We start from the raw sequence: 26,484 nt of genomic DNA, 5'->3' as shown, positions 1-26,484 counted from the left end.
AACATGTGAGCATATATACTGTGGTGTGTCTTCCAGTACGGTCGGCTTATCCAGTTCATACCAACCATCGCTTGAATTTTAATAATGTTATTTTGAACAGCACTGCTCGCTAACGTCACTATGTTGTGATGCTAGCCTTGCAATTTTTGAGTGAATGAAAATTGACAAAAATAGCTAAGCCCCAACGTTTCTTGTTGTAGCACGACGTGTGGGAAATTAAAAAGCGAATCATAACGTTTTAGAAAATATAACGTTATCCAGTCATGCTCTGCCAGGAACACAAATTGCAGCATCGTTACATTAACGTTACGTAGCTAGCAGCAGCAAAAGCGCGAACAGCTCCGTAAATTAAGCTGGTTTATCTCACGTAATGTCGTCTTTTGTTTCCTCACCTGCCACAGGTTGTCCTCTTCTGGGACAATTCCGCCATCGAGGAGGGGGTCCGGTGTGTGACATGTTCAGGAGAGGTTCTGGTGCAGTGAATATTACCAGCTAGCCTGTGGCTTGATGGTCCCTCTCAGACCACGTTGATCCCCGGCTGCCGTTCACCCAAGTACCGCGGACTCAAGGCCCTTTAGCTACTAATTCAGGAGAATCATCCAATAACTTTAAGCCCGGTCAACATGCTGACGGGCCGGCAGGTATTTACTCGAAACATGGGTTGTTACGACTCACGGCCGATCAGCATCCCAAAAACGATGTTATCTTTTCAGTCTGTTCTTCTTAAATCCAGATTGTTAGCAATTAGCTAGCACCGCGTCATTACATTCACCAAACGTGCTAGCTGTAGCTTCCCTTCTTCTTCGGGTTGTTAATGTCTGTAGTTCAGACGACGTACTGCGTCACACTGCCGCCTGCAGGTATATCCAGGAAAGGATACAAAACATTTAAAATTATACATTTGATTTATCGTGTGAACCAGGTGATCGCAAGGTTCAGGAATGATATCGGAAAAAAGTGTGTGTTTTGCAATGCTGAGGCTGAAACCATTTGTAATTTATTTTATTATTTTGGTTAGATTTAGAACATTTCTTTAATATGCTGACTGATTCAACTATTAATAGTAGTATATTTTAAACCTCTTTATTTTATATGGAAAATATTAGATTCACAAGTGGAAATGGTCTAAAAAGAAACCACAGTTACCACATTTGAAGATAGAAACCAAACATTATATTGAAACTTTATTTGGTTTAAAGAATAGTAAACCATTCAAAATAGTTAAAATATGTAAAAATTTAAATATATTTTTTCTTTGTCTTTTGGTATTTGTAACACGATACCCATTTTCTTTATATTTGTGCCCTATTATTCTGTTGTTGATTATGTTGGTCATGGGTTTCATACTGTAATAAAACAAAGCAAATATCCTATCAGATCGAGGAACCTGGGACATAATCTTATGAAATCTAATTTGTGTTAAGGTGTCATTGATGTGAAAAAGTTTGAGAACCACTGTCTTATAGGACCAGAATCAGACTAGCTTTATTGGCATATTAGTGTGCATGTACAAGAAATGTGACTCTGGGTTTAAGTTGCTTTCAATGTACTTACATGCAGAACATTATACAGGAATACAAAATAGCCATACAGCTAAAACAAGGACAACAAAGCTGAACAAAGACAGGTAAAAATATATTTGTACATACAGTACATTATGTACATTCATCTGCATTATCCTCCAAAATCTTTTCTACAATGACAGATTTCCCCCAGCATATACCTGGGGTTTTATGAATTAACTACATTACTAATCTGATTTTACTGTTAGTTAAGATGTATATCCATAAATGTATACTCTAATCACAGGCCATATAATCATTTCTCTTTGAAATTGATTACAAGCAGTACATTTGTTTAATATTGTGATTTTCTGCTTCAGAACCCCCGGCCATGTTTGTTGTTGGTGTTACTTGTTCAAAAAAGTAATTTAACGTATATTTATGAAATGTTGTAGTGTCCTTTGGTAATGAAGAGATTTTTAACCATTTAATAGATAAACGTGAAATAAGATTTGTGATGATGCATTAGATTATACCTGTAGGCAGCTTGTTGAGTGCAGTTTTGCCCTATTTTATACAAAAGCACTGTACTTCCCAATTTAATTGCTTTGTAGAAAGAAAATCAATATATCATTAAATAATTGTCATTTCTATTTAAGGGCTCTGTCTTTGCATTAAATGAGACCCAAAACTATTGGGATAAACAGATATCTCCATATAACACAGTAGATGTGTGAAAGATATCAAGTTGACTTGATAATAACAGCTTCCACACAACATTTTGCTATAAATATGCTTGTATCAATAAAGGATTAACAGTAGCAAAATGTACATATATTTACACAAAACATTACATTTTGTTACCTGGGTGATGAAGTCTACAATCATCAATCTTTCTTCTTTACTTTGATTCCACACATATTGCCACACATTACAATGGAAAATGTTTTCATTTCACCTTCCCTGGCCTTGTTCAAACATGTCCAGAGTGACATAAACAGTCAGAGCCTTTTCTTGCTGTTTTACTGGAACTCGCTTACATTGTTTGCTGGTCCTCAGGGTGTGAGTTTCCACAGAACTCTGACTTCGATAAGGGCTTGTCGGGCTGTTTTCTGAAAAAATCAGTGCTGTGGATTCTCCAGGAGAGGGTGGATGCTGTGTCTCAACAGATTTGACGGGGTCTGGTGCTACAACGTATTCCTCTGTCTGTTCACTGGCTGTGTTCCCGTTACAGTCTGTAGCTAGTGGAGAGGTAGATGTTCTCTGAGCTTCCTCTGTGTAAACCATGTCACAAAGGCTTTCAGATGGATTACTGAATGGCTGGAAGGGGCACGCTCCCTATGGAGATATCAACACACACACAGACAGACAGACAGACAGACAGACAGACAGACAGACAGGGTGAACAAGTGTTACCTTTAGAAAACGTAAGATCATTTAGTGGATTTTTCAGGAGATAAAAACAGAATCATGACAAGAAAAGCCTGAGTCAGGAGGTGTTTGGGGTGAATGAAGGGCCAGAAACCAGACTTTCAACCAGGAGATCAGTGTTCATTTCCCGTATGTAACAAGTCAACACTAAATGTATTTATTTAAGTTAAATATGTTATGTAAATTGAGTAAGTTACGCAAGTAGATTTACCCAACTGATGTGTTAACTGACTGAAGTTATTTTAACCCAAACCAAGTGCTTTTGTTGCCTAAACCTAACAAAATTGCAACGTTTCACAACTTTAACAACGTTAAGTTTCTAAATGGTGATGTTTCGCAACGTTAACGTTTTATTTTGAAAGTTTAACCGGTAAAGTCCATACTTAGCTACTGTTACTTCCCATGGGTCTCTCAGAATCTATTAACATTAGTACTTATGGTCTGTGTTTATTCTGCCGACGAGAATTCAACTAAGAGACTTGTTAGGCTACTTGTTGCAAAGGTTTTGATATAGACTGCGTTTTTCTAACCTAGTCTGTTCCCTAAAAGCCACCAATCTGTTCATGGCACTTTCTCTATCCCTCTGTTTGTTCATCACCTGAATGAAGCAATGCCTTTTTCATATTTTCCTCCCTGACCACAAATAAACTAGAAGTGAATCATCTCACTGCCTCAGACACTTAAAAATGAATGAATAAATTCCTTTTAATTCCTTCCTCGCTGAGTTCACCTTTTGACTGCTTGCCGATGGCCACAACGCCACAGAACTGAGGCCAGGGTTTGGCACTGGCTTCTCCTTGAATTTCTTCCACCTAGAAAGCAGATTATCAGCACCATTAGGACACAATTTTCAAGATTTTGAAATGTAGCACAATATGGCTTTTATTATTGTTGACAGGGAAATTTTATGTCACATGGAAATTGTTTCACTGTCTTATCACTTCATCACTGACAAGAAAAGATTGAGACTTACTGAATAGCACACCATAATCCAAGAGATAACACAAGAAATATAGTGATGGATCCGCAGACACTGAGTAGTGTCATGAGCCTCGGATCTGTTAAAGAAAAAATGATATATGTTGCAACATGAAAAATGACTTACTTATTGAAAACTCTACATGCAGTGTATTACTGGATAAAACATACTCTTTCTTTCGCACTGATGGGAGAGGCGTGACAATGAATGATGTATTGAGCAACTGGTAGCTATAAAACAATGTCAGAGTGTAAGGCATCTGGGTTACTCACAATATTGTTTTAGTTAAAAAGGGTATATGGGACTAGGCATTTTGTGCATTTGCTTATGAAGTAACTTTTTGTCAATAAGAGGGAGACTGTGTTCCTTTAACTTTAACAAATAGCATACTCTTGAAAGTAAGGCAGTTGTTGTGTGCATCACAGCAGGCTGCACATCCACCTGACATGCCAAAGCATGCATGCAACACAACCAGTACCAACTGCCAAAATATTGTAGAAAGGTTTGCTCTTGACTGACTGTAGGCTTATAAAGAAATCCTATCAGTTGTTAGTAAGGTAGGTAAATACCACACTAACCACAGGCTTCCCCTGACTTGCCACAACAATCCACTCCTGAAGGGGAACCGTTTTTAAACCTCTTCCCCGGGCCAATCACGTTATGATATGCAGGGGCAACTGTAAGTGTTGCCATCGTTCTGTTCTGTTCATGACAAGTTCAGGATTTCAACATTTTCACTGTTACTTTGTACTGGTGCGATAGCAGGAGGTGCAAGTGTTTGCCTGTGCAACTCTAAACCTATTGAAACTCATCAGAGGGAGACAAATGTGTGTAATAAAATAGTTATGAGTTCTAGTTCTATGAGGACAGGCCTTTTAACCTTGTTATCTTGTCACTCCTATACCTTCTGTTAAAGGGCTGCAGTTGCTAGGAATAAATTCAATTGTGTGTAAACTGTGTGTTTGATGTACACAAGAAGACTACTTACCAAATGTTTTGGTTTCAAAGACCCTGTCAGTGCTTTTGGTAGCTCCGGTAAGAGCTGTGGCCCTGACATAAACGTTGTATTGGGTGTCTGGATTCAGGTCTTCCAAAAGGATGCCCTGCTTCGTGCCATCTACAGTAACATCTAGAAGAAAACCATGACAGAAATGCCATAAAAACGTAAGAGGAAATAAATATCTTTAATTAATTTGCAAACAAGTATGTGGTGTACTCACTGAGCAGTGGCCCCTTCTGTGTATAGTAGAAGATGGTGTAGTTGACAACAGCACCACTGCATGCCTCCCGTGACTCCACAATCCAACTCACACTGGCACTTTTGTCATAAGGCTCAACATTGCTGATATTGACATTCCCTGGATCTGTAGGGATCAGGTTTTTAGCATGTAAAACATGAAAAAACTTTTTCAGAATCTTAAGAAAATTTGAATAATGTACCTCCGATTCTGGAGCAGATCTGAAAGACTTGTGTGCCATGACCTGTCTTGTCACCAAAGAGGGGAGTTATTGTAATATTGTATGGCTTCTTATCCAGGAGGCCTGTAGGGAAGGGAAGACGTCAATAAAAAAACTTTTATAGTAAAGTGGCAAGTGATTTTTAAAAGGCATTAAAGCCATATATTCAATTCTCTTACTACTGGTCCTGCTTAGCTTTTTAGCCATGCTATTGGTTAAAGTTTTAGAGATGGCAATGTCAGCTTGATGGTCCAGACTGAAATATCTCAAAAACTATTGAATGGATTGTCATGACATTTTGTACCAACATTCATGTTCCCTAGAGGACGAAGTCTGTTAACTCGGGTGATGCCCTAAAGTTTGTTTACATTTTGGAGCCTTTATTAGATAGTACCAGTAGAGAGATGACAGGAAATCAGGAAAAGAGAGATGCAATAAACGTCCCCAACTAGACTAAACCAATGTTAAGGATCATGGTCCTAAGCCACATGGACGCCTCCAGTTTTGTTTTTTAGTAAAATGTCTCATTAATGTCACACAATCCTTGACTTTACATCTATCAGGTCAAAATTTGAATTATCAAATGTAAGCATGCTAACATGCTAAACTAAGTTGGGGAAGTTGGTAAACATTATATCTGCTAAATACCAATATGTTAACATTGTCACTGTGAGTATGGTAGCGTGCGGATGTAAGTATTTTTATTTCATTATGGCATGAAGTGGGTGTGAATGTCAGATTGTCAGTTTGGGAAAGAAATGGCTGGACAGAACCCTCCCCAAACCAATGTCAGAAAGGTGTGGAGTGAAGCTCTTCAACCAACTGACAAGCAGTTCTGATGGCGTATACTGGTAGCTTTAGTTGTTCCTTTGTTTGATAAAAGACAATGAAGCAAGAAAGTAGCAGAGCAGAATGTAACATATCCCATAGGAGATGAGTCACAGTTCTCAGAAACTCTACAAAATTAAAAGATCTCTTGACTAATGATTTACCAAGCAGGTTTTAAAGTCTATTTCCACCAGTCTATCCATGACTGAGTGCCACAAATGTATGTGATGGTCAAAGAAGTTAAGGCATAATGCAAAAGTCAGCATGGGTTTGATGATGACACAGATCTACAAGGCTCATTCCATGTAGTGAATCTAACACAGATAAAGAATGTCATCCATACCCATCTTTCTATCTGACATCAAGCATTTCATGTCCGTTCTCTAACCTACCAAATAGTGTTGCGTTAGTATATTTGCTCTCCTTCCAGTAGTAATGATTTCCATCGTGGGTGTAGTCGATCATGTAACCACCGACAGGAACCGGAGCCTTCCATCTTACCAGAATAACCCCTTCCAGGGTTGAGGTCTGGATGTCAGTAACTTCAGGGAGGCCTGCCAAGTGAGATCAAGTGAAAATAAGCTCATTGCTTGATACCAAATCACTAATATGCATCAGATAAAAGCATGGCCCCATTAAAATGAAGCAATATGATCCATAAATTGTGGTTACTCATTACAAAATCAAAATCAATAGCATTAAAACTCACTCTCTCCAATGGCTGGAACATAAACAGAGTCCTCCCCAAGCAGATGTTCATTATCGAAGACTGTGAGATGTAGTCTGTGTGCATCTTGGTTCACATAGACATCACAAGTTGAATTGCCACATATATGATCTTTATTATTCACTCCAGTTGTGCCTTCCGGGTAAGGAGTCTGTTGGATAGTGTAGCTAAATGTGCCTTGGCATGTTGAAGGAATCTCCTGCGTAGACAGTTTGAAGAACTTATGCTCAGTAAGCAATAAAAGGATGTGTATGTCTCTTAGGAAATGTAGGTTGTAAATTTTAAAAGTTGAATTATGAGTTTGGAAATTAAGGAAGTATGCAATGTAAAGGCAACAATGAGAGGCTTCCTTACCACCCACATGGCATGAACTTTTCTAATTCCATTTTTCTCCGGTTCAGCTACTTTTCTCCACAGGCGCAGCTTGACGTCACTCTCTGTAAAGGGTTAAAATATGTCAATACAATCAAATGCACATGTAGAAATATGATGGTGCAGCATTATGATGAAACTTAACTGAACAGTTTTGGTCTAAACTATGGCCAAAAAAAGAGAGAACATGACCAAGCAAAATAGCCTTGAGCTCATGGTAACCTCAACCCATGGTTTAGCGTCTCAAGGTCTACATCTGATCTGTTATCAGCCTTATTATTATGCAGCGTATGTCACACACAGACTCAACTTTTGACTTTGTAGGAGGTGTATCTTAAGATATTCACATTCAAGTCCCAACCTGCAACTCAAATGCTCAAGCCAGTCTGTAATTCCTCTCAGAGCTAGCACGAATGTTTTTTTGATTTAAATCTTTCACAATTTCTCCACAAAACATTGCAAATAAATATTTTGGTTTTTTCATTTGAATCCAGTATCACTTTGTAAACCAGTTATTTTATCAGGAGCACAAATGGCAGGCATGGCCCCATCATTCCCTACTAAGAGTTACAGTTAGCACTTTATATACAGACATTTATTAACAGATATATATTTTTTTATTATTTTTAATTTTGAACCCATCTGGAAATCAACCAAAGTTGATACAATACAATTAGGAGTAGTCATACTGGTATGCTTTGTTTTCCTCACTAGTAGGCAGTTAGTGTGCATAAGAAACAGATTAGAGCTATTCCTGACAAGATCTGTATCTAGTTTAATTTAGTTTATTTGCACATGTAAATAAAAAAGTAAGAATCTCAGTTGTGCCAGTACAGCCAAAGAAAAAGCCACAAGGTTGTGTGGCTCCCCTCATAAGTAATGATTTCAGTATATCTTACTTCATTGATTAGAATTCAAATTATCTAATCAGACATTACACTGAAATGATCTGGATGATTAGACCTGAGGGTTAACCAAGAGGAATCAACGTCCAAACTGTGCTTAAGTGCTTAAAAGCAGAAAATCAGGGTTATTATTGTGGCCTAGGCACATTCACATGTTATCTACAGGCCTTTACAATTATTATAAATACAATTTAAAAAACACAATAATAAAGTAAGCTATTAAGCAGACGAAACACACATAGGTGATTTAGTAGCCTGCTTTTATCAGTTCTGATGCTGATGCAAGCAGTTTTGACATTGTTCTTACTATTTAGTTTGGTAAGAATTGTCTTATTGGTCCACTCGCTCCAAGGGGCCTTATCTAAAGCACAGCGGGCTGCAAATTTGTAGTTACTGCAGGACTCAAATTTTTCAATGGTCACATTGGACCCTCTCTGGTCGGAGGTGAGAGTCTTATTGATCACCCACTAGGAAAAACAGACATATTTCAGTTAGAAACATCCATTCAAATTCAAGGAAATCCACAGAAGGTCCAAAGCTGAATACATGATTTTTCACCACAATACGAAGTTATGTTTATTTACCATGGCTGATTTTAAACAGACATTTTGTGCTTTGCAAAATACTTCACAGCTTTGGTTTTGTTGAAATAAGATGTGCCAGAGAAAACAAGTCTCTTACCTCTGGAGTGCTTTCATTTACTGCCTGGAACAGAAAGGAGTATTTTTTAGTTAATGAAGCGCTACATTTATGTAACACACAGAAGTCGTCATATGGTATACAATGTGTAGGACAGGCTTCACATGCACAGCCCTGTCAGTGTTTCGGTTCAGGCAACAAAAGCACTTTGGCTAAGCTTGTGTAGAGATCGTGGTTTCGGTTAAATGGGCCTCGATGCACCATGATCTTTCTCTAACTTCAACCAACTGTTGCTAGTGCCTAAACATAACCATAAAAATGTAAATAATGCTGTTGTCACTACAAGTGGATATTGTATCTGATGTTTAGGTTTAAAACACATGAAATACTGTACATTGTCAGTGAACATTTTACTGAGATGTTCAGTATCAACATTTGCCAGATGTCAGAATTAACATTTTCTCATTCTGTGCTGAATGGATAGAAAGATAGAAAACGTAGTTGCTGTTGCAAATATGTTGTATATAAACCTATTTTCTAGGAGGCAGGGTTGTGTGAATGCCCTTATGAAAGTCAAAATAACATTAGGATTATTTGTTTTTAATAACGTATATTTTCATTCTAGTAGCCTAGATGTCTGAATCTCTTCCGAACTCTATATTTTATTTAGATTGATTACTGTTTTATTGTGCGATACTGCATTTCTTCCTGGCGTTAGAGAGGATGTAACTTGAGAGTTAGTCCATACTTCTGTGAATCCAGTTCAATTTAAGTGTTCTTTTACCGATTAATTTGACCTTTGGTCTAACTATTGTTAATGGTTCTCTTTTTTTCTGGTTTGTGATCATAGTCGTGGAAATTGTTGCATTCGTTTTCACAGTTGCTTACAATAAATACTTTAAAGGCCAACTGCTGCATTTAGGAGCTTAAGCAGGGACATACCTTTTTGTATTGGACTTGACAGTGACACTTTTTTTGACAGGTAGATGACCGGTTCCACTCAACCAATAGATGATCATAGAAGGTGGTCACCTTAATCTCCGGATGGCTCATTTTCACTGTGGGAAAATTATTATGACGATACATAAGAACGCAGGAATGTTGTTAAATGTTCAAACACAATGAGATCATAAGAAGTCTATTTTTTCCTGCTAAATGTACTTACTTATGTGATACGGGTTGAATGTATAAGTGTTGGAGGAAGCTTCCCAAGCAGTAGTTCTAGCTCTAACAGTAACACTGGAATTTCGCCAAAGAGGTACTGAACCTTTGGCTGTGCATGTTGTTATGGTTGAGTAGCAGATTGTCTGATTAGGCTCACTGAAAGAAATACATGTTTTATATTCAGTGCATAAATCAATAAGACAAAAATTATTGTTCCTGCATTAGTTCTTACACAGAAGGAAGAAACTGTGATACCCACATTAGTACAGTGTAGTTTACAGCCAATGAAGAATCAATCTCATGCTCCCAGTTGCATGTTAACAGCTGTGGCACTCCGCTCTTAGAATATTTATCATAGTGCAAGATGCATGATATTTTGCCGGGTTTTGCTGTGAAAAAAGTCACATCTCATGTTACTGCAGGCATCTACAACCATATTGATTCTCAGAATATAACCCCAAAAATACTTCTTACAGTACGTTCTGATGGTGGTGCCTCCAAGGACCTGCTTCGTATCTACACTGCTGCATTCCAACGTAGCAATGTGGTGAGTGAAGTTCCTCAGTGTCACGACTGTGTGTGAGGAGTTGGTAATGTGTGACAGGCTTTCATCTACGGGTATCTTGTTCAGTGTCCAGAAAACTTTGCCAGGGACACATGAAGTCTGGCACACTATCTCGGTATCGGACCCCACTTCAATGTACTGATCTTTCGGGACAACGTTGCAGGTGGTCTCATGCTGACCTGCAGGAAATGATCATGTTATTCAGTGTCAGACCATTACATTAAGAGACTTGGACATGCGAAATGCGCTTATTTGCTTTCTTGACGAGAGTTAGATGAGAAGATCGATCCCAATCTCGTAACTGTATTGTTCCGAAGACTGGAGACAGCTAACCTGGCTCTGTCCAATGAAACCAAATTCTGCCTACTAGCACTTCAGTTAATCAATAATCACACTGTTATTTGTTGTTTTTACACCTCTGCATTATATGGATTTCACAATTTAAGGCTAGATGTTTCCTCTGTTTTCAGTCTTTATGTTAAGCTAATCTAACCTGTTTTGGCTTTAGCTTCATATTTAGTGTACAGACATGAGAGTGGTATCTGTCTTTTAATATAATGCTTGGTAAAAAAAAGACAACCAAACTAGTAAATACCTAGTAGTATTTCTCAAAATGTTTTCCAAAAACTATTCCCCTTAACCACATTTATTACATTAGAAAAAGTAACATTTACTGATGGTGTGATGATTTACAACTAACAAGTCAAATCCACAACCATGTTGCTCAAAGTTTAATATAAAGGTTACACACGCATAGTTTAAACAGCAAAGCAAAACAAGTCTTGTTCTGAGGCTTTGGAGTTTAGGAATTATATCTTGCTTTCCTGAAAAAACAATTTTTGTGAGATTACAAAAACAGGATAAACTCCACAGATTGTACCTGAATTGTTAAACAATTTAGTATTAACCACCTGTATTCACTCTGTATAGAAAATATGTGTTCAAATGCAGCACAACTAGATTATTCTAGGATATTTGCTAGTAATGTAACACTTATGTTCCTAAAAATAACCAGTGTAACATAGACAATATTTTAACATAAAATAAAATTAAATATTTCTACTATAACTACAATGAAGTCTGATATTAAAAAAAGTGAGAATCTGATCAAGGGCTTCTCTTACAATCACACAGGCAGAAACCCTTCATTTGTTATCTTCCAAGAGGATGAGATACTGTATCTCAATAGACCAGAACAGAACTACAGCGTGGACAATCAGCACCGCATGAAGCACAATGCTCTTTTTGATGGTTTGTTTTGTAATTCAAATAACCATGCACACAGCATTGTTCAGTGTCCACTCTCGTGTTAATTCTCTAGGCTGGAAAAATTTAATAAGCCACTGCTTACTTCACCAGTATCCAGCACAAGAAAAAAAACATCTCGAAGAGACAGCCGAGGTATCTGATTCTGCATTGAGAGCGTTTGATCGGTGCATCGGCTTTTATTTTAATTTTTAGACTTATCAGTTCACTTGTGACTGCATCTTTTCTTCCAGTCTTCTCTCTAGAAGATATTAGAAATGGATCCACCAACAATAAAGTGCCAAAGAATGTCCAAATCTAGGCCAAACAAGGAGTTAGCGGTTTATTACTAACCTTGATGACTCAACATTTCCTGTTTCTGTTTCACAAATGGTTGCAGGTGGAAAGCTTTCCACTTGAAGCAGCTACAGAAAAACTTCGGTTTACATTATGAACACATTAGCAGAGCAACAGGCTTCATTACATACAACAGCAAAGAGGAACCCATTAGAAAACTATTATGCATCCATCAGAAGAGAACTATAGGCGCCACACTCTTACACTACAGAGGAGATAAACTGGCCCCAGTTTGTGCTTCTCGTGATTTTTATCATTACCAGTCACAGAGCTTAGCATCCATTTTTCTGGAATATAAATACCCAGGAAAATTCAGAAGGTCTATTAAAGACACTTCAGGTGTTCTTAAGATTTTTCCAGAATTCTTAAAAACTGTTATAACTACAACCATTTGGATGAAAACAGTTTGGTTTCTGTTGTACAAACTGCTCAAGGACATATGTCACTTCCAGCTACCATTTTTTTTTTTTGGATTATGAAACAGAGTCGCATGTAGGGAAAAAACGTTGTTCAGGTTCACACTGACTTTTTACAAATTAACCAAGAGGGGTAAACATGAAGTCATACAGACTGACATGGTTAACTCGTTGACTGGACACTTTTGGTGATTGTCGTCCTGCATCATGACCGCATTACCAGGGCCCAAATGGGAAAATCAAATTCTGACTGATAGCAGGTATTGCTGCACTTTAACACTGATATGTATTTATGTTCTTTGATGTCACATAGAGTTCATGAAGAAATAACTGATTATAAGCATTATTAGTGTTATTAGACGCCAAATCGACTGCATGACTAACAGGTAGAAAAACAGAAGTCTTGTATGACAGCATTCCAGGGGTTTTGTCACACACTTTTTATTCGATTTAATGAACAGTATTTGGTCTGTTTGTTTTCACACAGCAAACGAACGGCACCAGAATCCTCTTGGATCCGAACCGAGACCCTCCTTTTCAAGATGTCTCAGTTCGATTTAGACCACATAAGAGTTCGACTGACAGCTTTCACATTAGCCCAAACAAACCGCACTAAACGCTCCAGGTTATGTTAACCAAACCAAACAGGGTGGGTGTGAAAGCATCCTTGAAAATTCTGGAAATCTTATCTCGTTTTTTTTTTTTTTTTTAAATTGTTGAATATATGCCCTTCAAAAAATCTGAACCTTAGTATTGTGACTTGAGAGTAATGATAACAAATAAGAGGCATAGACTGGGCTAGAGATAAACGACTGCTAAAAGTTGAACATAATGAGCCTTTTAAAAATTGTTCATTCCTTCAGTGCTCTCCGTGACCACACATACATTGAGACTATCAATTTGCCCTGATAACAACTTAACACAAAATTACAGCATAAAAAATGGATTCAACTGACCCAGGTCTGACCCAAGCTAACGTGCAGTAAATTCCCATTCCCACAATTGCCTGGAAGGGAGCTCCAGCAGAAAACTGGACAGCAGCACGCCACCAACCACAGGGCATCATCATTGGTGAGGTCATGATATTGTTAAAAATAAACTCACAAACTGTCTCAATACTGTCTGCAATTGTTTCGATAGCGTGTGACAGGAACACAGAATTCACAAGGCTTTGTATGACCAAGGACGTTTGCACTTACCTTGTAGTTTATTAAGTTTAACATCTTGTAAAGCAGCAACAGGCACAAATAAGTAGATATAAAATTAATGGTGTTTTGAAAAGGCTTCTGTCCTTCATTTGCAACTAAAAGCTCATAACAATAAACATTATTCATATTAAAGTGCAACCAATGCTACCGGTATTTTCCAGTTGCGGGCACCGGGTGTGATCATAGATCTAAAGTTACAATACATAATGCCACATTTTTTTTGATTCATTTGTAATTGATTCCCCACAACCAACTCAAGAACAGGTGAAACATTCCAACAATCATAAAAAAATTCTATTTAATTTTTTGTTAAGGGCTTCTTCCAGTAATGAATTTGTATAATAGGTCCTACAGAAAAGATGTAGACAATTTTTACTCATGGATAAAGTGGATTCAGATCTACTGCCATTCCACTATGACAGGATCTCACAATTGTCTGGTTGTAGTTTTTTAAACATCTAAAACGATTAACATTGTTATTGTATTGTATTGTATTGTTAGAGCCACACTTGTTATTGTTATGAAATAAGAAATACCATATTTAAATTTCAAATCTAAGAACTCATAGTTCTAAATAATATATTCTTTGATAAGAATTATCACCTGTGAGATAAAGCAGTATAGAAAATACAATAAATTTTAATGCAGTTGATGTAAATTTACAGTAAATTTAAAATAATAATAGATAATAGATTATATTTCTGACAAATTGCAATTATTATTAGTGACATTCAAGACATGATACTGGTCCCTTTTTATTAGCCCATATTAACAATAGTGAAGACTATGTTATGAAACCAAAACAAAACAACCATTTCCCAGAAATGTATCTGACCAGTCAGCAGCTCGACATCATTCCTCACTTACTACAATAAATATCAAACATAAAAAATGTACTTACCATCAGAAATGGAAGGGATTACAACCAGGATAAGTAGTGCTGGAAAGGGATACATTTCTTTTATCTGATTACCAGAAATTGCCTTAAAATAGATTTACAGCTGTGTTCCGTTCAGCTGCACAAGATAAAATAATTAATATCGGCTAAACTGTGTCTGAAATGGCAGACTTTACGCTACAATGAGCCGCATTTTCCTCACTAACTCTGTAGTTTAGCTATTAAGTAACAGGAACTGAAGCAAACCCTGAAATAAACGGGAGGTATTACCCAACTGGAAACACCGCGATCTAAGAGGAAGTGAAGTTATTTGTCGACAGCTTGTAACGAGTGATAGCGTTTGTCTGTTTATTCTCGAAGCAACGTGACAGACGTTAAATCTCTCCGTAAACAAATGCTATGACGAAGTTATGAATCACACGCGACTGTCAGACAATAAATCCTAATTCCCTGGAGCATATCTGCATGTCTAGGATTGCATAAGGATAGGATATGCAACAGTTAAATGGGAATATGATAAAGGCAAGGCAAACACAGGATCATTATGACTGTCCTATTCTAAAATAGAAGACAAATCTGCTCAAGGTGCAAAATTGGCTGGTGGCTGGTGCTAATTTTGCACCCTGGTTTTGCTGTCCCAATCCCCCCAAAAAGTGGATTAACTCAGAACCTTAAACTGCAGGGCACGTATCTGGGATCACCTATGCAACAATGTAAGGAAGGGCGAAGGGAGCATTCAGAGAAGAGTATAGTCGATATAAACTGAGTGAGTCACTGTACTAATTCTTATGCATTTAAGTGACCTCCTAACAAGCCATCTGATCATATCACTGCAAAAAACCACCTGCCCTGCCTCTTCAAGTTAGCAGTTTTACTTAAGGGCTTCTCTACTACCGGCCTTACTGTAGCCTAAATGCTCAAAAACAACTTCATACAACGTCAATGAGCACATTTTCTGACTTTATCAATAATCAATAATCCATATGGGTGATATACCCACTTTTATTGGCTTGCCTTGTGGGTAACCAAAGGAGACAAAATAGTGAGTTTTGTACTCTCACTTCTCCTTCACCAACTGGCAGACAGACAGACCTGGAAACAAGCCTCTTGTTGTGAGCAAAATATCCGACCCACTTTTGTGTTCATAACTCCACCTAGTGGTTAATGGAAAGGGGTAAACTAGGCTGGCTATGAAAATACAATATTTCGGGCGAGAAAAATAATTATAGTAGTTTTAAAAAGTAGCCAACTATTTATATGACCACTAGCCCAACCCTTTAAAAATGAAAAGTATGTATTTTTATGGCTTCAATTAGCAGAAACATTTAGTTCGGTTACGAAAATACCCCGGAAGTAGTTCAATGAAAACCCGAGCCTGTAGCTACGCTGCTAGCTGAGTTAGCCTGCTAGCATTAGCTACATTGCTGCGACCGTTTATCGTTTGTTAGTTGAGTGATTTACTTTCACTCCACTTGTTTCATCAACGTAAATATGTTTGTTATAAATATTACAAATATTATAATATAATAACCACAATATCTATTGTTGTTAACTCGATATATTTGCGTAGAAAGTATTTCCGGGGCAGTTTTATAACTTGGACACATAATAAACCGTGCTACAAAGGTCTTGTCTTCTACCTGTCACGGGTTCTCGCTTTCATGTACACTGCGGTGCTAATTGCTGCTGTTGTTGGTGGTGGGGTACTGCTCCTTGTGCGCCGTTTGTTCCCTCAACAGAAACCCATGAAGCTGCTCCAGTATCCCGCCGACACCATGCGAGGAAAGACTGTCATCGTGACCGGGGCTAACTGCGGGATAGGGAAGGCCCTGGCCGGGGAGCTGCTGAAGCTCCATGCCCGGGTCATCATGGCCTGTCGGGACCAGCGGAGCGCCGAGGAGGCGGCTAAGGACATCAAGGACCAAGCGGGACCAGAGCAGGGGGAGGTGGTCATCAAACACCTGGACCTCGCTTCTCTCAAATCAGTCCGACAATTCTGTGAGGAAATTCATGAGGTAAGTTGATATGTTTACTTAGGCCTACTAGCTACGGTGTCCTTCATCCTTTTAAATGACTGCAGTCTAGTTTATTCCATCTATTGTCATGTCCAATAAAAAGGAGAGCGTTACAGGTCCTTTAGCAGCAAGGGGACTGTCCGTGGTGCTGAACGCAGTCCTTCAACCTACTGTTGCCAGACCTCTTTAGTCTATAGCCAGGATTACAAAATCTGACAGCATGTGTAGCTATAAATCTTCTGCTGGCAGAATGTTGATATGGGAACCTTTTTTTTTTGTTGTTGCAACAAGTAATCAATTTTCAGTTTTCAGTCCGAACAAATCAGATTATTTTTTATCATTAATTATTATTCTGCCAATTATTTACTCCGTTGATCAATTTGGTGTATAAAAAATCACAACAGTGACAAATGCTAACCACACTTTCCTAAAGCCCAATGTAACACGTTCACATGTCTTGTTTTGTGCCAACAAAAAGTAAAAAATCCCGAAATATTTTATTGACTTAATATAAGAACCCAAGAAAAGCTGCAAATTCTTACATTTGAGAGCCTGGAACTATCAAATATTTTGCCATTTTGCTTGAAAAATTACCTAAACAATTAATCAATGTATCAAAATAGTTGATTAGTTTCATTTTCAGTCGATCAACTAATCTATGAATGGACTAGACAAATCATTGCAGCTTTACTCTCGATAAATTTGTTAGTGTAGAGCTCTTTCCATGAGAAATATGTTAAGCATATTATTTCATATACCTTCTTATGTCACATTCATGCACCCTTGATTGTAGTACTTAACTTGTTAAAATAATAACATGAAATGAGAAATAATTTAACTGACTGTTTATTGCGGTTCAATATATAAATGGGAGTTTTTAATTTGCCTCACTGTTGAAGCCATCTCTGTGTTAATGCTTGATCACATACTTTGTTTTTTTAACATACTGTAGAGCAGGACATTGCAAGACCCTTTTCTTCCTAATTACTATATCCCTTATGATATTGTAAGTCGCAGTACTGAAAGAGTACAAGTGCAGTATTTCTGTAAAATATGATATTTCTCTTGGTAACGTCAGCTTGTCTTTTCTTCACCATGACATTTACCTCTCATCACCACTGGGTGTCTCAGGGTGTTCAATATAAGATTTGTGTTTCTAATAAATGGCAAGGTCCTGAAAACATGGTAAATGTCTGTCAGTTAAGGCGGCATATGTTCATAACACACTGACAGCGCTAGAATCACTTGTAAGACAAATGTAGAATATATTGTCTGCTATAGGTGGCTAATTACAGTGATCACTAAGAAAAAATAAAACCACAAACAATTTAAAATTTACTTAAACCTCATATCTTACTTATATTCATATACAGTATTTTACTTAAAGTAGCTTTAGATTGAACAAAGAAAAATCTAAAATCCCTTTCTTTCCTAAAAGTATTTTAGTCATTCGTGTGAGTGTGTTAATAAGCTTAATAATAAAATTTTTCTGACCTTTTAGGAGGAATCCAAGATTGACGTGCTCATTAACAACGCAGGCGTCTACCAGTGTCCCTACGCAAAGACAGAGGATGGTTTTGAGATGCAGCTTGGTGTGAATCACCTGGGTCACTTCCTCCTCACTCACCTCCTGCTGGACCTCCTGAAGACCTCGGCTCCCAGCCGCATCGTTGTGGTTTCATCTAAGCTATACAAGTACGGCCAAATCAACTTTGATGACCTGAACAGTGAAAAAAAGTATGACAAGTCCTTCTGCTACAGTCAGAGCAAGTTGGCCAACCTGCTGTTTACACTCGAGCTGGCTCACCAGCTTGAGGGAACGGGGGTCACAGTCAATGCTCTCACCCCGGGCATCGTCAGGACCAAACTAGGCAGGCATGTTGAAATCCCTCTCCTGGCAAAGCCGCTGTTCTCCCTCGCTTCGCTAGTCTTTTTCAAGAGCCCATTGGAGGGGGCCCAGACTCCTCTTTATCTGGCCTGCTCCCCTGAGGTGGAGGGAGTGTCGGGGAAGTGTTTCGCTAACTGTGAGGAGGAGGAGCTGATGGCCAACGCTACAGACGACCGGGCAGCCAAGAAACTGTGGGACATAAGCAGGAAGATGGTTGGGCTTGCTGACTGAGCAGAGTCCTGTTCTGAGGACAGTACTGGAGAGGCTTAAGTGTTCTTGGACAAAATACTTAATCTCTAGCACACTCTAGACATCACCCCACAGACTCTCACTCACATTTTGCGAGAGAGTGCTCATGAAAAGACTGCTTGCCACCTGTAATAATTAATGAAATGACATACTGTGCCAAAGAAGTGTGTAAATTAAGTGCCCTTGAGCAAGAGAGCGGAGTGTACATTGCAGTGGGTTGATCAGAGAATGTATAAAGCTTTGAATAAACAAATGTTCCCCTTAAAAGTGAGCGTTCAAATGAAGATGCATCATCATGTGAAGTTAGGGCTGGGCGATATGGCCAAAAATGGCATCACGATAAAAAATGTCATCTCATTCTGTCCATAATTATCACAATAAAGTCAACTCATTATTTCTAAGTTTAAAGCAGATTTTTGTTCATGAGCGAAAGTAGAAGAAACCAGATGGTTAATTGTGGTTTTAAACTATTTTAATGATCAGAAAATGACAAATACTATCAAACAGTGACAGTGGATCACTTCCAGGTAAGCAAGCTCACCTTTTAGGCGAAATTTGCTGTTATGAAACCCAAATGGGTCACCTACATGATTTGTGCAGATCCGATGAGAAAATATTGGGGGGTGGGGGCGTCGTTTCGTCGGTCGGTTAGCAACCGAGTCTACTCTGGCATGAGCTTTGCAACTTTACAGCTGCATGTGCCTAAAACAATCTTCACTCCTAAAGGATAAACTTGACAGCCAATCAGAGTCAGAGTAGGGCGGGATTATTGAAGTCCCCTACACCGCGGATGAGTCAGCTGAACACGTGAGGACGTTACTGTTGATCTAGTGAACGAACTGTAAGTCTGATATAAGACAGAAGTTAGCCAGCTTACAATATTAACTTACCTGGCCCATACAGTAATGTTGCCAATTTTATAACTTTGCCCAATAATAACTTACATGTAAGATAAGCTAACGTCAACAGGATATAGAGGTGTCCTCATTGGTGTTGTTTACACTGGGGACACTGGGGTCATATCCCCATCCCCTTTTTGAAATGGCTGATTTTGTCACCATCACTTTTTGAAAGCATTTGTTAAAAATGTTCTCAATAGCTTTCAACAAGAGGACCATATATTTCAGCGTTAATGATTTCTATACAGTAGTGTTAAAATATTGTTCTCATCAATATCGTGTATCATCTCTTCTCGTGAGCTAAGTGTATTGTCACACCCCAATGTGACGCCCTTGCACGTTGTTATATTTCTCTGGCTGCATTAGACAATTGCACTTTCTATCCATACAACATGAAAGCTTAAACAGACTGCTCTTATACTGTCTCTGTGTGTTTCTCTGTTTGTGTGTCCTCACCTTTTTCACCCCTGTTCAGTTTGCATGCCTGCACTTGAATTATGAGGTAGAACACTGAAAACAATTATGATAAAATGTTTTTTCAACAAATATGCATGAGTGAAAATAAGTAAAATCATTTTTCAGTCCCTTTTTCTCAACAAAATAAATATATTAATAGAAAAATTAAGTGCTAATTTGTTCGTGATTCAAATTAATTAAATCAAACATTTATTTAACATTTGTTATATTGTTATTGATGAAAACTATATTGCAATAATTATTGTTTTATTGGCCAGTCCTATGTGAAGTTCTCTCTCCTTTCATCTACATGCTCTGCAGTAACTTTCTCTGACTAAAGTGCGCGTGATGCACGTGTCTACATTTAAAAAGGCAATTTTAAAAATCCTGTTACCCTTGTACATTGCCAAGAAATTGGTGTTCTCCTGGAGAAATGTAACTGGGAAAATCAGCGTAAATTGTTTTTTGGTAATCTGCTTACTGGAGAAAGCTGTAACCAGGTTACTTAAAGGTTCATTTCTGTATTTTGAACCTGGACCTTTTCCCCAATTGGAACGAAAATTATTTTTAATTGGTCCAGTATTCAGCGAGCGCGCTGCAGTCGGTAGCAGTGAGGCAGGGCTGCAATGTAATCCTTGTGGGCAGTTGACCCTCTGCTAAGCCCCGCCCCCCTAAGTTACTGTTGCTAAGTCCTACAAACTGCCAGCACTGCCTATCTATTACTGCACTCCCTGGCGAAATATTGTCTAATTTGTTGGAAAAAGCGATCTCAGAAAGACAGTTTTGCAGTTGCATTATACATTTGAAGGTTGTATTCAGGCTGTCGAACTGACTCAAATTGACGTGAAAAGAATGAAAGATAGAAACTAAAGCCTACCAATCACACAGTACAAGTGAACCACCGCATCCCCCGACGATTGAGACAAAAGACAACGATATTAAGGCTCAACACTGTTCATGTTAGCTAGCGTCAGCTAACTAACATCACATTAGGAACAATCCACAACCGACATTTTTCTGGACTTATTTTAGGTTTTAGAAAGAGAATAAATCGTACTTCTCCCATCAACCTCTCTGGGTAGCAACTGTAACTATTACAAGTGCCCCAGGAACAGCGTTTGACCATATTTTAGAAAAATACAGCCAAAAAAAAGCTAGAAAACGACTCTTTTTGCATAAGAGTCAATGGAGCGCAGCCGTGAAAGTTTCGGAACTCAGTTATAGCGAGTCCTACACTGTGCTGTGATTGGCCAGCTGTATATTCGGGGGGTGGCTTAGCGAAGGGTCAATTGTGCCCCTTCAAAGTTCGTCAACTAAACATGTGCAAACATGTATTTAAACTAAGAGAACATCTAGGCTACTTGAACTTTTTGGCTTTCTAAAAAGACATTCAAGAAGATGGGGAGACATGGTGCTCAATCGTAGATTTTCATGATAAAACTACTTTCAACTCAGCAGTGATGGAAATTGAAAACACATTTCAGTGCAAACAAACTTCAAAATTATTACCAAAATTTGCTGTATCCAACAAGCTTGATCAGTCTGTGTTTATGAATATAAAACTTAGATAGCACCTTGCTCCACGTCTTTCTCTACACCACTGACCTGACCAAGATTCACACATACACACACACCCCCACCCACCAACCCACCCCAAGATCAAAGGGAAAGAACTCATCTCCTCTTTGCATTCATCAAAGCCAAGTTGAGTTGTCACATTTTTCTCCATTTTGACGTCATTGTATTGCTTGTGCTGTGCAAAACCTCTGAGCGTAACCATTTCTGGTTCAGCTGTTGTACCTGAATGCTACATTTACGCATACTTTAGCATGTATTTTGCAGTGTATAAAAAATAATAGAGGTGCGGGGTGTAGCTGTCAATCTAGTTTACCCTCTGTTGATGCGTTTGAAGTGTAAATGCTTTCTGCTGTGTCTGGGGGAGACGGAACAATGAGGTTGACGATGCAGATCAGTGAGACTCGACTGCACTGTGACTCCCTCCCGTGGATGAATTCAATCTCATGTAAACTCTTACCTCTGCAAGGAGTGAAAGGAGATATGGCTGCAATTACAATGTGAAATAAAATACACACTATAAATACAGGAAAAATGAAACTGAACTGACTAACTATTTGCTATAATGCTGAATATAAAAATATAAAAATGAATATAAAAATGTAGTCAGAACAATTAAGGTGACATGTCGGTAGTGTGGAAGCATGTTAAAGTGTCCGAGAAAGAGGCAAAACTAAATTTTTATCCCATGTAGTAGCAAATAACAGCCAGAGGCCTGAGGTTCTTTTCAATGTCTTTAACTCTCTTGTTAACCCTCGCAAATCAGACTGTGTTGTGCCATCTACAATTTTATGTGAAAACTTCCTGAAATATTTTATAGACAAAATTGCCGGTCTTAGCTTTTCACCCACTACATTTAACAGTGACCCCTCTGTCCCCCCCTGTCAGCCCAGATGTCTTCCTGCAGTTTGAGCCAGTTACATTCCCCCTTCTTTCTGACATAGTCAAGCAACCACGTCCTGCAAACTGCCCCCTTGACAGTATTCCTGCACGCTTTTTGAAAGATGTTTTTAACACTGTTGGATCAAGCATTGTCGCCTTGGTTAATACATCTCTCAGCTCAGGGTGTGTTCCAGCTGCTTTCAAACATGCAGTTGTGCAACCGCGTTTAAAAAAGAACAATCTGGATACTTCAAACCTCTCTAATTTTAGACCTATCTCTAAGCTCCCCTTTTTGTCAAAAATCCTAGAGAGAGTGGTTTTTAATCAACTTCAATCATTTTTAGATGATTTTAGTATTTATGAAAAATTCCAGTCTGGATTTAAGCCCCGTCACAGTACTGAAACTGCCCTTTTAAGAGTTTTTAATGATCTCCTTTTAGCTGTTGACTTTGGAAACTCTTTTCATTCTCTTATTCCGACTCTAACAGTGTTAGAGGCATTAGGGGCACAGCCCTCAAATGGTTTCAGTCATATCTGGCAGATAGAAGTTTCTCTGTTCACCTCGGTGAATTGTCTTCATCTGCTGCCCCTCTTTCTTGTGGGGTCCCCCAAGGGTCCATATTGGGCCCCATGCTTTTTTCACTGTACATGCTGCCATTGGGGTCCATTTTCAAAAAACACAACATCTCCTTTCATTGCTTTGCAGATAACATACAAATCTATTTACCTGTAAAATCTAACGACAAAGCTGCAACTCAGTCCTTGCTCAACTGCCTGAGAGATCTTAAAATATGGTTGGATCAGAACTTTCTCTGTCTGAATGAAAGTAAGACTTCTAACAGGAACTAAAAAGCGTGAGCACATTACCCCTGTTTTAGCCTCGCTCCACTGGCTTCCTGTCCGCTTTAGGATTGATTTTAAGATTTTATTGCTTGTTTTTAAAATTTTAAATGGGTTGGTACCTTCTTATTTATCAGAACTTTTACATGTACACACTCCGGTCAAAGCACTGAGGTCATCCAATCAGATGCTCCTTGATGTCCCCAGATCCAGGTTAAAAACTAAAGGTGACCAAGCCTTCTCAGTAGCTGCTCCTAATCTTTGGAATACTTTACCTGTTCCAATAAGAAATGCCCAAACTCCTGACACTTTCAAACCCTTGCTAAAGGCCTATCTTTATTCATTGGCCTTCAAACAGAGTTGAATAGTTTTATTTTATTTTTTACTTTTTCTACTGTTGTCATGTATATTTGTTGTCTATTGTGGAAAGCACTTTGGTCAACTAGTGTTGTTTTTAAATGTGCTATATAAATAAACTTGAACTTGAACTTGAAAGAAAAGTGTTGCAGTATGAGAGTCTGTCCTGAAGAGATCCAATGAAGGTTGAGGTCAAGGGCAACTGGACTTAGTTGAAGAAAAACTAGAAGACGTTTCGTCCCTCATCCAAGAGACTTCTTCAGTTCTGACTGACTGGTAGGGAAACTCAGCTATTTAACCTCTGTGGGATCGTTAGCTATCGTTAATCATCATAGTTGTTAGAACTTCTGAAGTCTGAACGACCATCGTTGGTATCTTCACCTGAGGCCAAGAGGAAATGCTTGTTCAGTTTCCTGGGAAGTGATGAAAGGACAGCATTGTAGGTGGGGGATAAGTGGTGGCGTAGACCCCCTCCTCTGTTCAGCGACGGCTTCTCAACCCGGGTGTAAATAACACCTCTTTCAAACCATCCATCTTCTCTGTCTAAAATGTGCACCTGGTGATCCTCAAACGAGTGTCGGCTTGACTTGAGGAGTTGGCCCTTCTGTGTTGAGCCATGCGTTTGTGTAGTGGTTGTTTAGTTTCCCCAGTGTACAGGTCTGTGCATTCCTCACTGCATTGGACCGCATACACTAGATTGCTTTTCTTGTGTTTGGGTGTGCGGTCTTTGGGGTGTACCAGCATCTGTCTTAGTGTGTTCTTGGGTTTAAAAAACACAGGGATGTGGTGTTTGTTGAAAATCCTTCTGAGGTTCTCTGATACTCCAGACACATATGGAATCACAATGTTGTTGCGTTTGACCTTCTTCTCCTCCTCCCCTGTAGTCTTGGTCTTTTTCCTGGATTTTGTGGCTGTTTTCACAAAGGTTCATTTAGGGTATCTACAGGCTTTAAGTGCCCCCTTCAGGTGGTTCTGTTCCTTCTCTCTGGCCTCTGCACTTGTTGGTATGTGGTCTGCTCTGTGGTGCAGGGTTCTGATGACTCCTAGCTTATGCTCCAATGGGTGGTGGGAATCAAAAAGTAAGTATTGGTCCATGTGTGTGGGTTTCCTGTAAACCCCAATTTGCAGGCTCCTCTCCTCTTCAATGTGTACAGCACAGTCCAGGAACGCCAAATTGTTGTTGTGGACATCTTCTTGTGTGAACTTGATGTTACTGTCCACTGAGTTGAAGTTTCTGTGAAGGCTTGCACTTCCTGGCTTTTAATTATGACCCAAGTGTCGTCCACATACCTGTACCAGTGGCTCGGTGCTGTTCCTCTGAAGGAGTTGAGGGCTTTTCCCTTCACTTCTTCCATGTAGATGTTGGCCACTATGGGTGACACTGGTGAGCCCATGGCACAGCCATGCTACTGTCTGTAGAATCCTCCATTGTACTGGAAATAGGTGGTGTTTAGACAGAGGTCGAGTAATTTACAGATCTGGTCATGGCTGAGGCTAGTTCTGTTGTCCAAGGTGTTGTCTTTTAGTAGCCATTTCCTTACGGTTTCTACTGCCTCTATGGTGGGGATGCAGGTGAACAAAGAAGTCACATCATAGGACACCTTCATCTGGGTCCAGTTGCACTTCTCAAACTTTGTTTACAAAGTCAGTGGAGTTTTGGATGTGGTGGGGCGTGTTACCAAACAAAGGCGCTAAGATGGTAGATATGTGTTTGGCAATGTTGTAGGTTAGGATAATAGGCCTGAGTGGGGCTCCTGAGTTCAACCAAGTCCAGTTGCCCTTTACCTCAACCTTTGTTGGATAACTATGACCTGGATGACTGAGAACCTTCACAGATGTCCTGAACAGAGGCTATGAAGTCTTCATGTTAAATGATACGAGAACCACATACAACAATATTTATCAAATTGGGTTGGACTTGATGAATTTAGCGAGATGAGACACGTGAAAATGTCCAGTTTTCAAAATAAGGTGTCTTTACATTGTGGAAATAAGATTAATTGGATTATATTCACAGAAAGTATAAAACATATTACATGTGTACATTAAAAGTAAATGGACACATGTAATTTACTTTACCAGACCCTCTCGAGCCTCGGCCCACCACCATAGTCTCTCCAAATCCTGAGTAAAAAGCTCATTTTGACTATTTAATTTATGCAATGGCAAAAAAAATGGCAAAAATGTGAATGTAGTTGTGTTCGGTATTCTGCAAATTTTTTCATTGTATTTGGTTTCAGCTTCGGCCAAAATTTTCATTTCAGTGTATCCCTAGTCTTGTTCGACCAACAGTCCTAAACCCAAATATGTTCTGTTTCCTCTTACTGACAATTTAGGAAAGCAGCATATTATTACATTTGAGATGCTGGAACTAGAGAATTTGTGTCATTTTTGCTTTAAAAATACCAAATAGTAAATCTAATTCATTATGTTTCTATTAATCGACTTTCTGCAGCTCTTGTCGGCTGAAAATGCTGTAATAACCTTTCAAACTGTCAGGATTTTATTTTTCTGATTCTTTCTCTGTGCTGGAGTTATTTTAAGAACTTCTCTTAATTATACTCCCACACAAAAAAGCTGTTTTTAATGGTCAAGCAAAGCCTATAGTTTTTCATTATATTCCAATCAA

General features: G+C 38.7%; 3 protein-coding genes across 3 annotated transcripts in view; 1 reads left to right on the top strand and 2 right to left on the bottom strand.

Annotated features, from left to right (window-relative positions):
• rngtt (RNA guanylyltransferase and 5'-phosphatase) overlaps nt 1-803 on the bottom strand; it is a 100,753-nt gene extending 99,950 nt beyond the window's left edge. Inside the window, exon 1 of the mRNA XM_038727869.1 lies at nt 393-803. Within this exon, the coding sequence (XP_038583797.1) occupies nt 393-456 (64 nt within the window). The 5' untranslated portion in view covers nt 457-803. The remainder of the gene's footprint in view (nt 1-392) is intronic.
• Nucleotides 804-1,460: 657 nt separating this feature from the next.
• LOC119909596 (interleukin-31 receptor subunit alpha-like) lies at nt 1,461-15,977 on the bottom strand. Its single transcript, XM_038727867.1, has 16 exons — nt 14,698-15,977; nt 10,480-10,749; nt 10,265-10,394; nt 10,007-10,161; nt 9,784-9,899; nt 8,884-8,907; nt 8,510-8,669; nt 7,280-7,362; nt 6,908-7,124; nt 6,591-6,752; nt 5,353-5,454; nt 5,133-5,276; nt 4,901-5,041; nt 3,907-3,991; nt 3,664-3,745; nt 1,461-2,840 (listed from the first exon to the last, which is right to left on the bottom strand). The coding sequence occupies exons 1-16, from the start codon at nt 14,750-14,752 to the stop codon at nt 2,457-2,459; spliced, it is 2,310 nt and encodes a 769-aa protein (XP_038583795.1). The 5' UTR covers nt 14,753-15,977; the 3' UTR covers nt 1,461-2,456.
• Nucleotides 15,978-16,203: 226 nt separating this feature from the next.
• Nucleotides 16,204-19,247, top strand: rdh14b (retinol dehydrogenase 14b). Its single transcript, XM_038727870.1, has 2 exons — nt 16,204-16,709; nt 18,211-19,247. The coding sequence occupies exons 1-2, from the start codon at nt 16,356-16,358 to the stop codon at nt 18,826-18,828; spliced, it is 972 nt and encodes a 323-aa protein (XP_038583798.1). The 5' UTR covers nt 16,204-16,355; the 3' UTR covers nt 18,829-19,247.
• The last annotated feature ends 7,237 nt before the right edge of the window (nt 19,248-26,484 follow it).

Source organism: Micropterus salmoides, unplaced genomic scaffold (assembly GCF_014851395.1).
Source record: "Micropterus salmoides isolate LMB-PRFRI ecotype aquatic unplaced genomic scaffold, ASM1485139v1 Ms_hic_scaffold_18, whole genome shotgun sequence".
Classification (NCBI taxonomy): domain Eukaryota; kingdom Metazoa; phylum Chordata; class Actinopteri; order Centrarchiformes; family Centrarchidae; genus Micropterus; species Micropterus salmoides.
This window is presented reverse-complemented; position numbering and strand designations above follow the sequence as displayed.

What these genes read in the sequence shown, in the direction of transcription:
- LOC119909596 (XM_038727867.1), bottom strand. Translation starts at nt 14,752, where the DNA reads ATGTATCCCTTTCCAGCACTACTTATCCTGGTTGTAATCCCTTCCATT. An exon ending in CACCACCATCAGAACGTACT is followed by an intron (nt 10,395 to 10,479) that starts GTAAGAAGTATT and finishes CTTTTTTCACAG; the next exon opens with CAAAACCCGGCAAAATATCA. An exon ending in GATCTGCTCCAGAATCGGAG is followed by an intron (nt 5,277 to 5,352) that starts GTACATTATTCA and finishes TGATCCCTACAG; the next exon opens with ATCCAGGGAATGTCAATATC.
- rdh14b (XM_038727870.1), top strand. Translation starts at nt 16,356, where the DNA reads ATGTACACTGCGGTGCTAATTGCTGCTGTTGTTGGTGGTGGGGTACTG. An exon ending in TCTGTGAGGAAATTCATGAG is followed by an intron (nt 16,710 to 18,210) that starts GTAAGTTGATAT and finishes CTGACCTTTTAG; the next exon opens with GAGGAATCCAAGATTGACGT.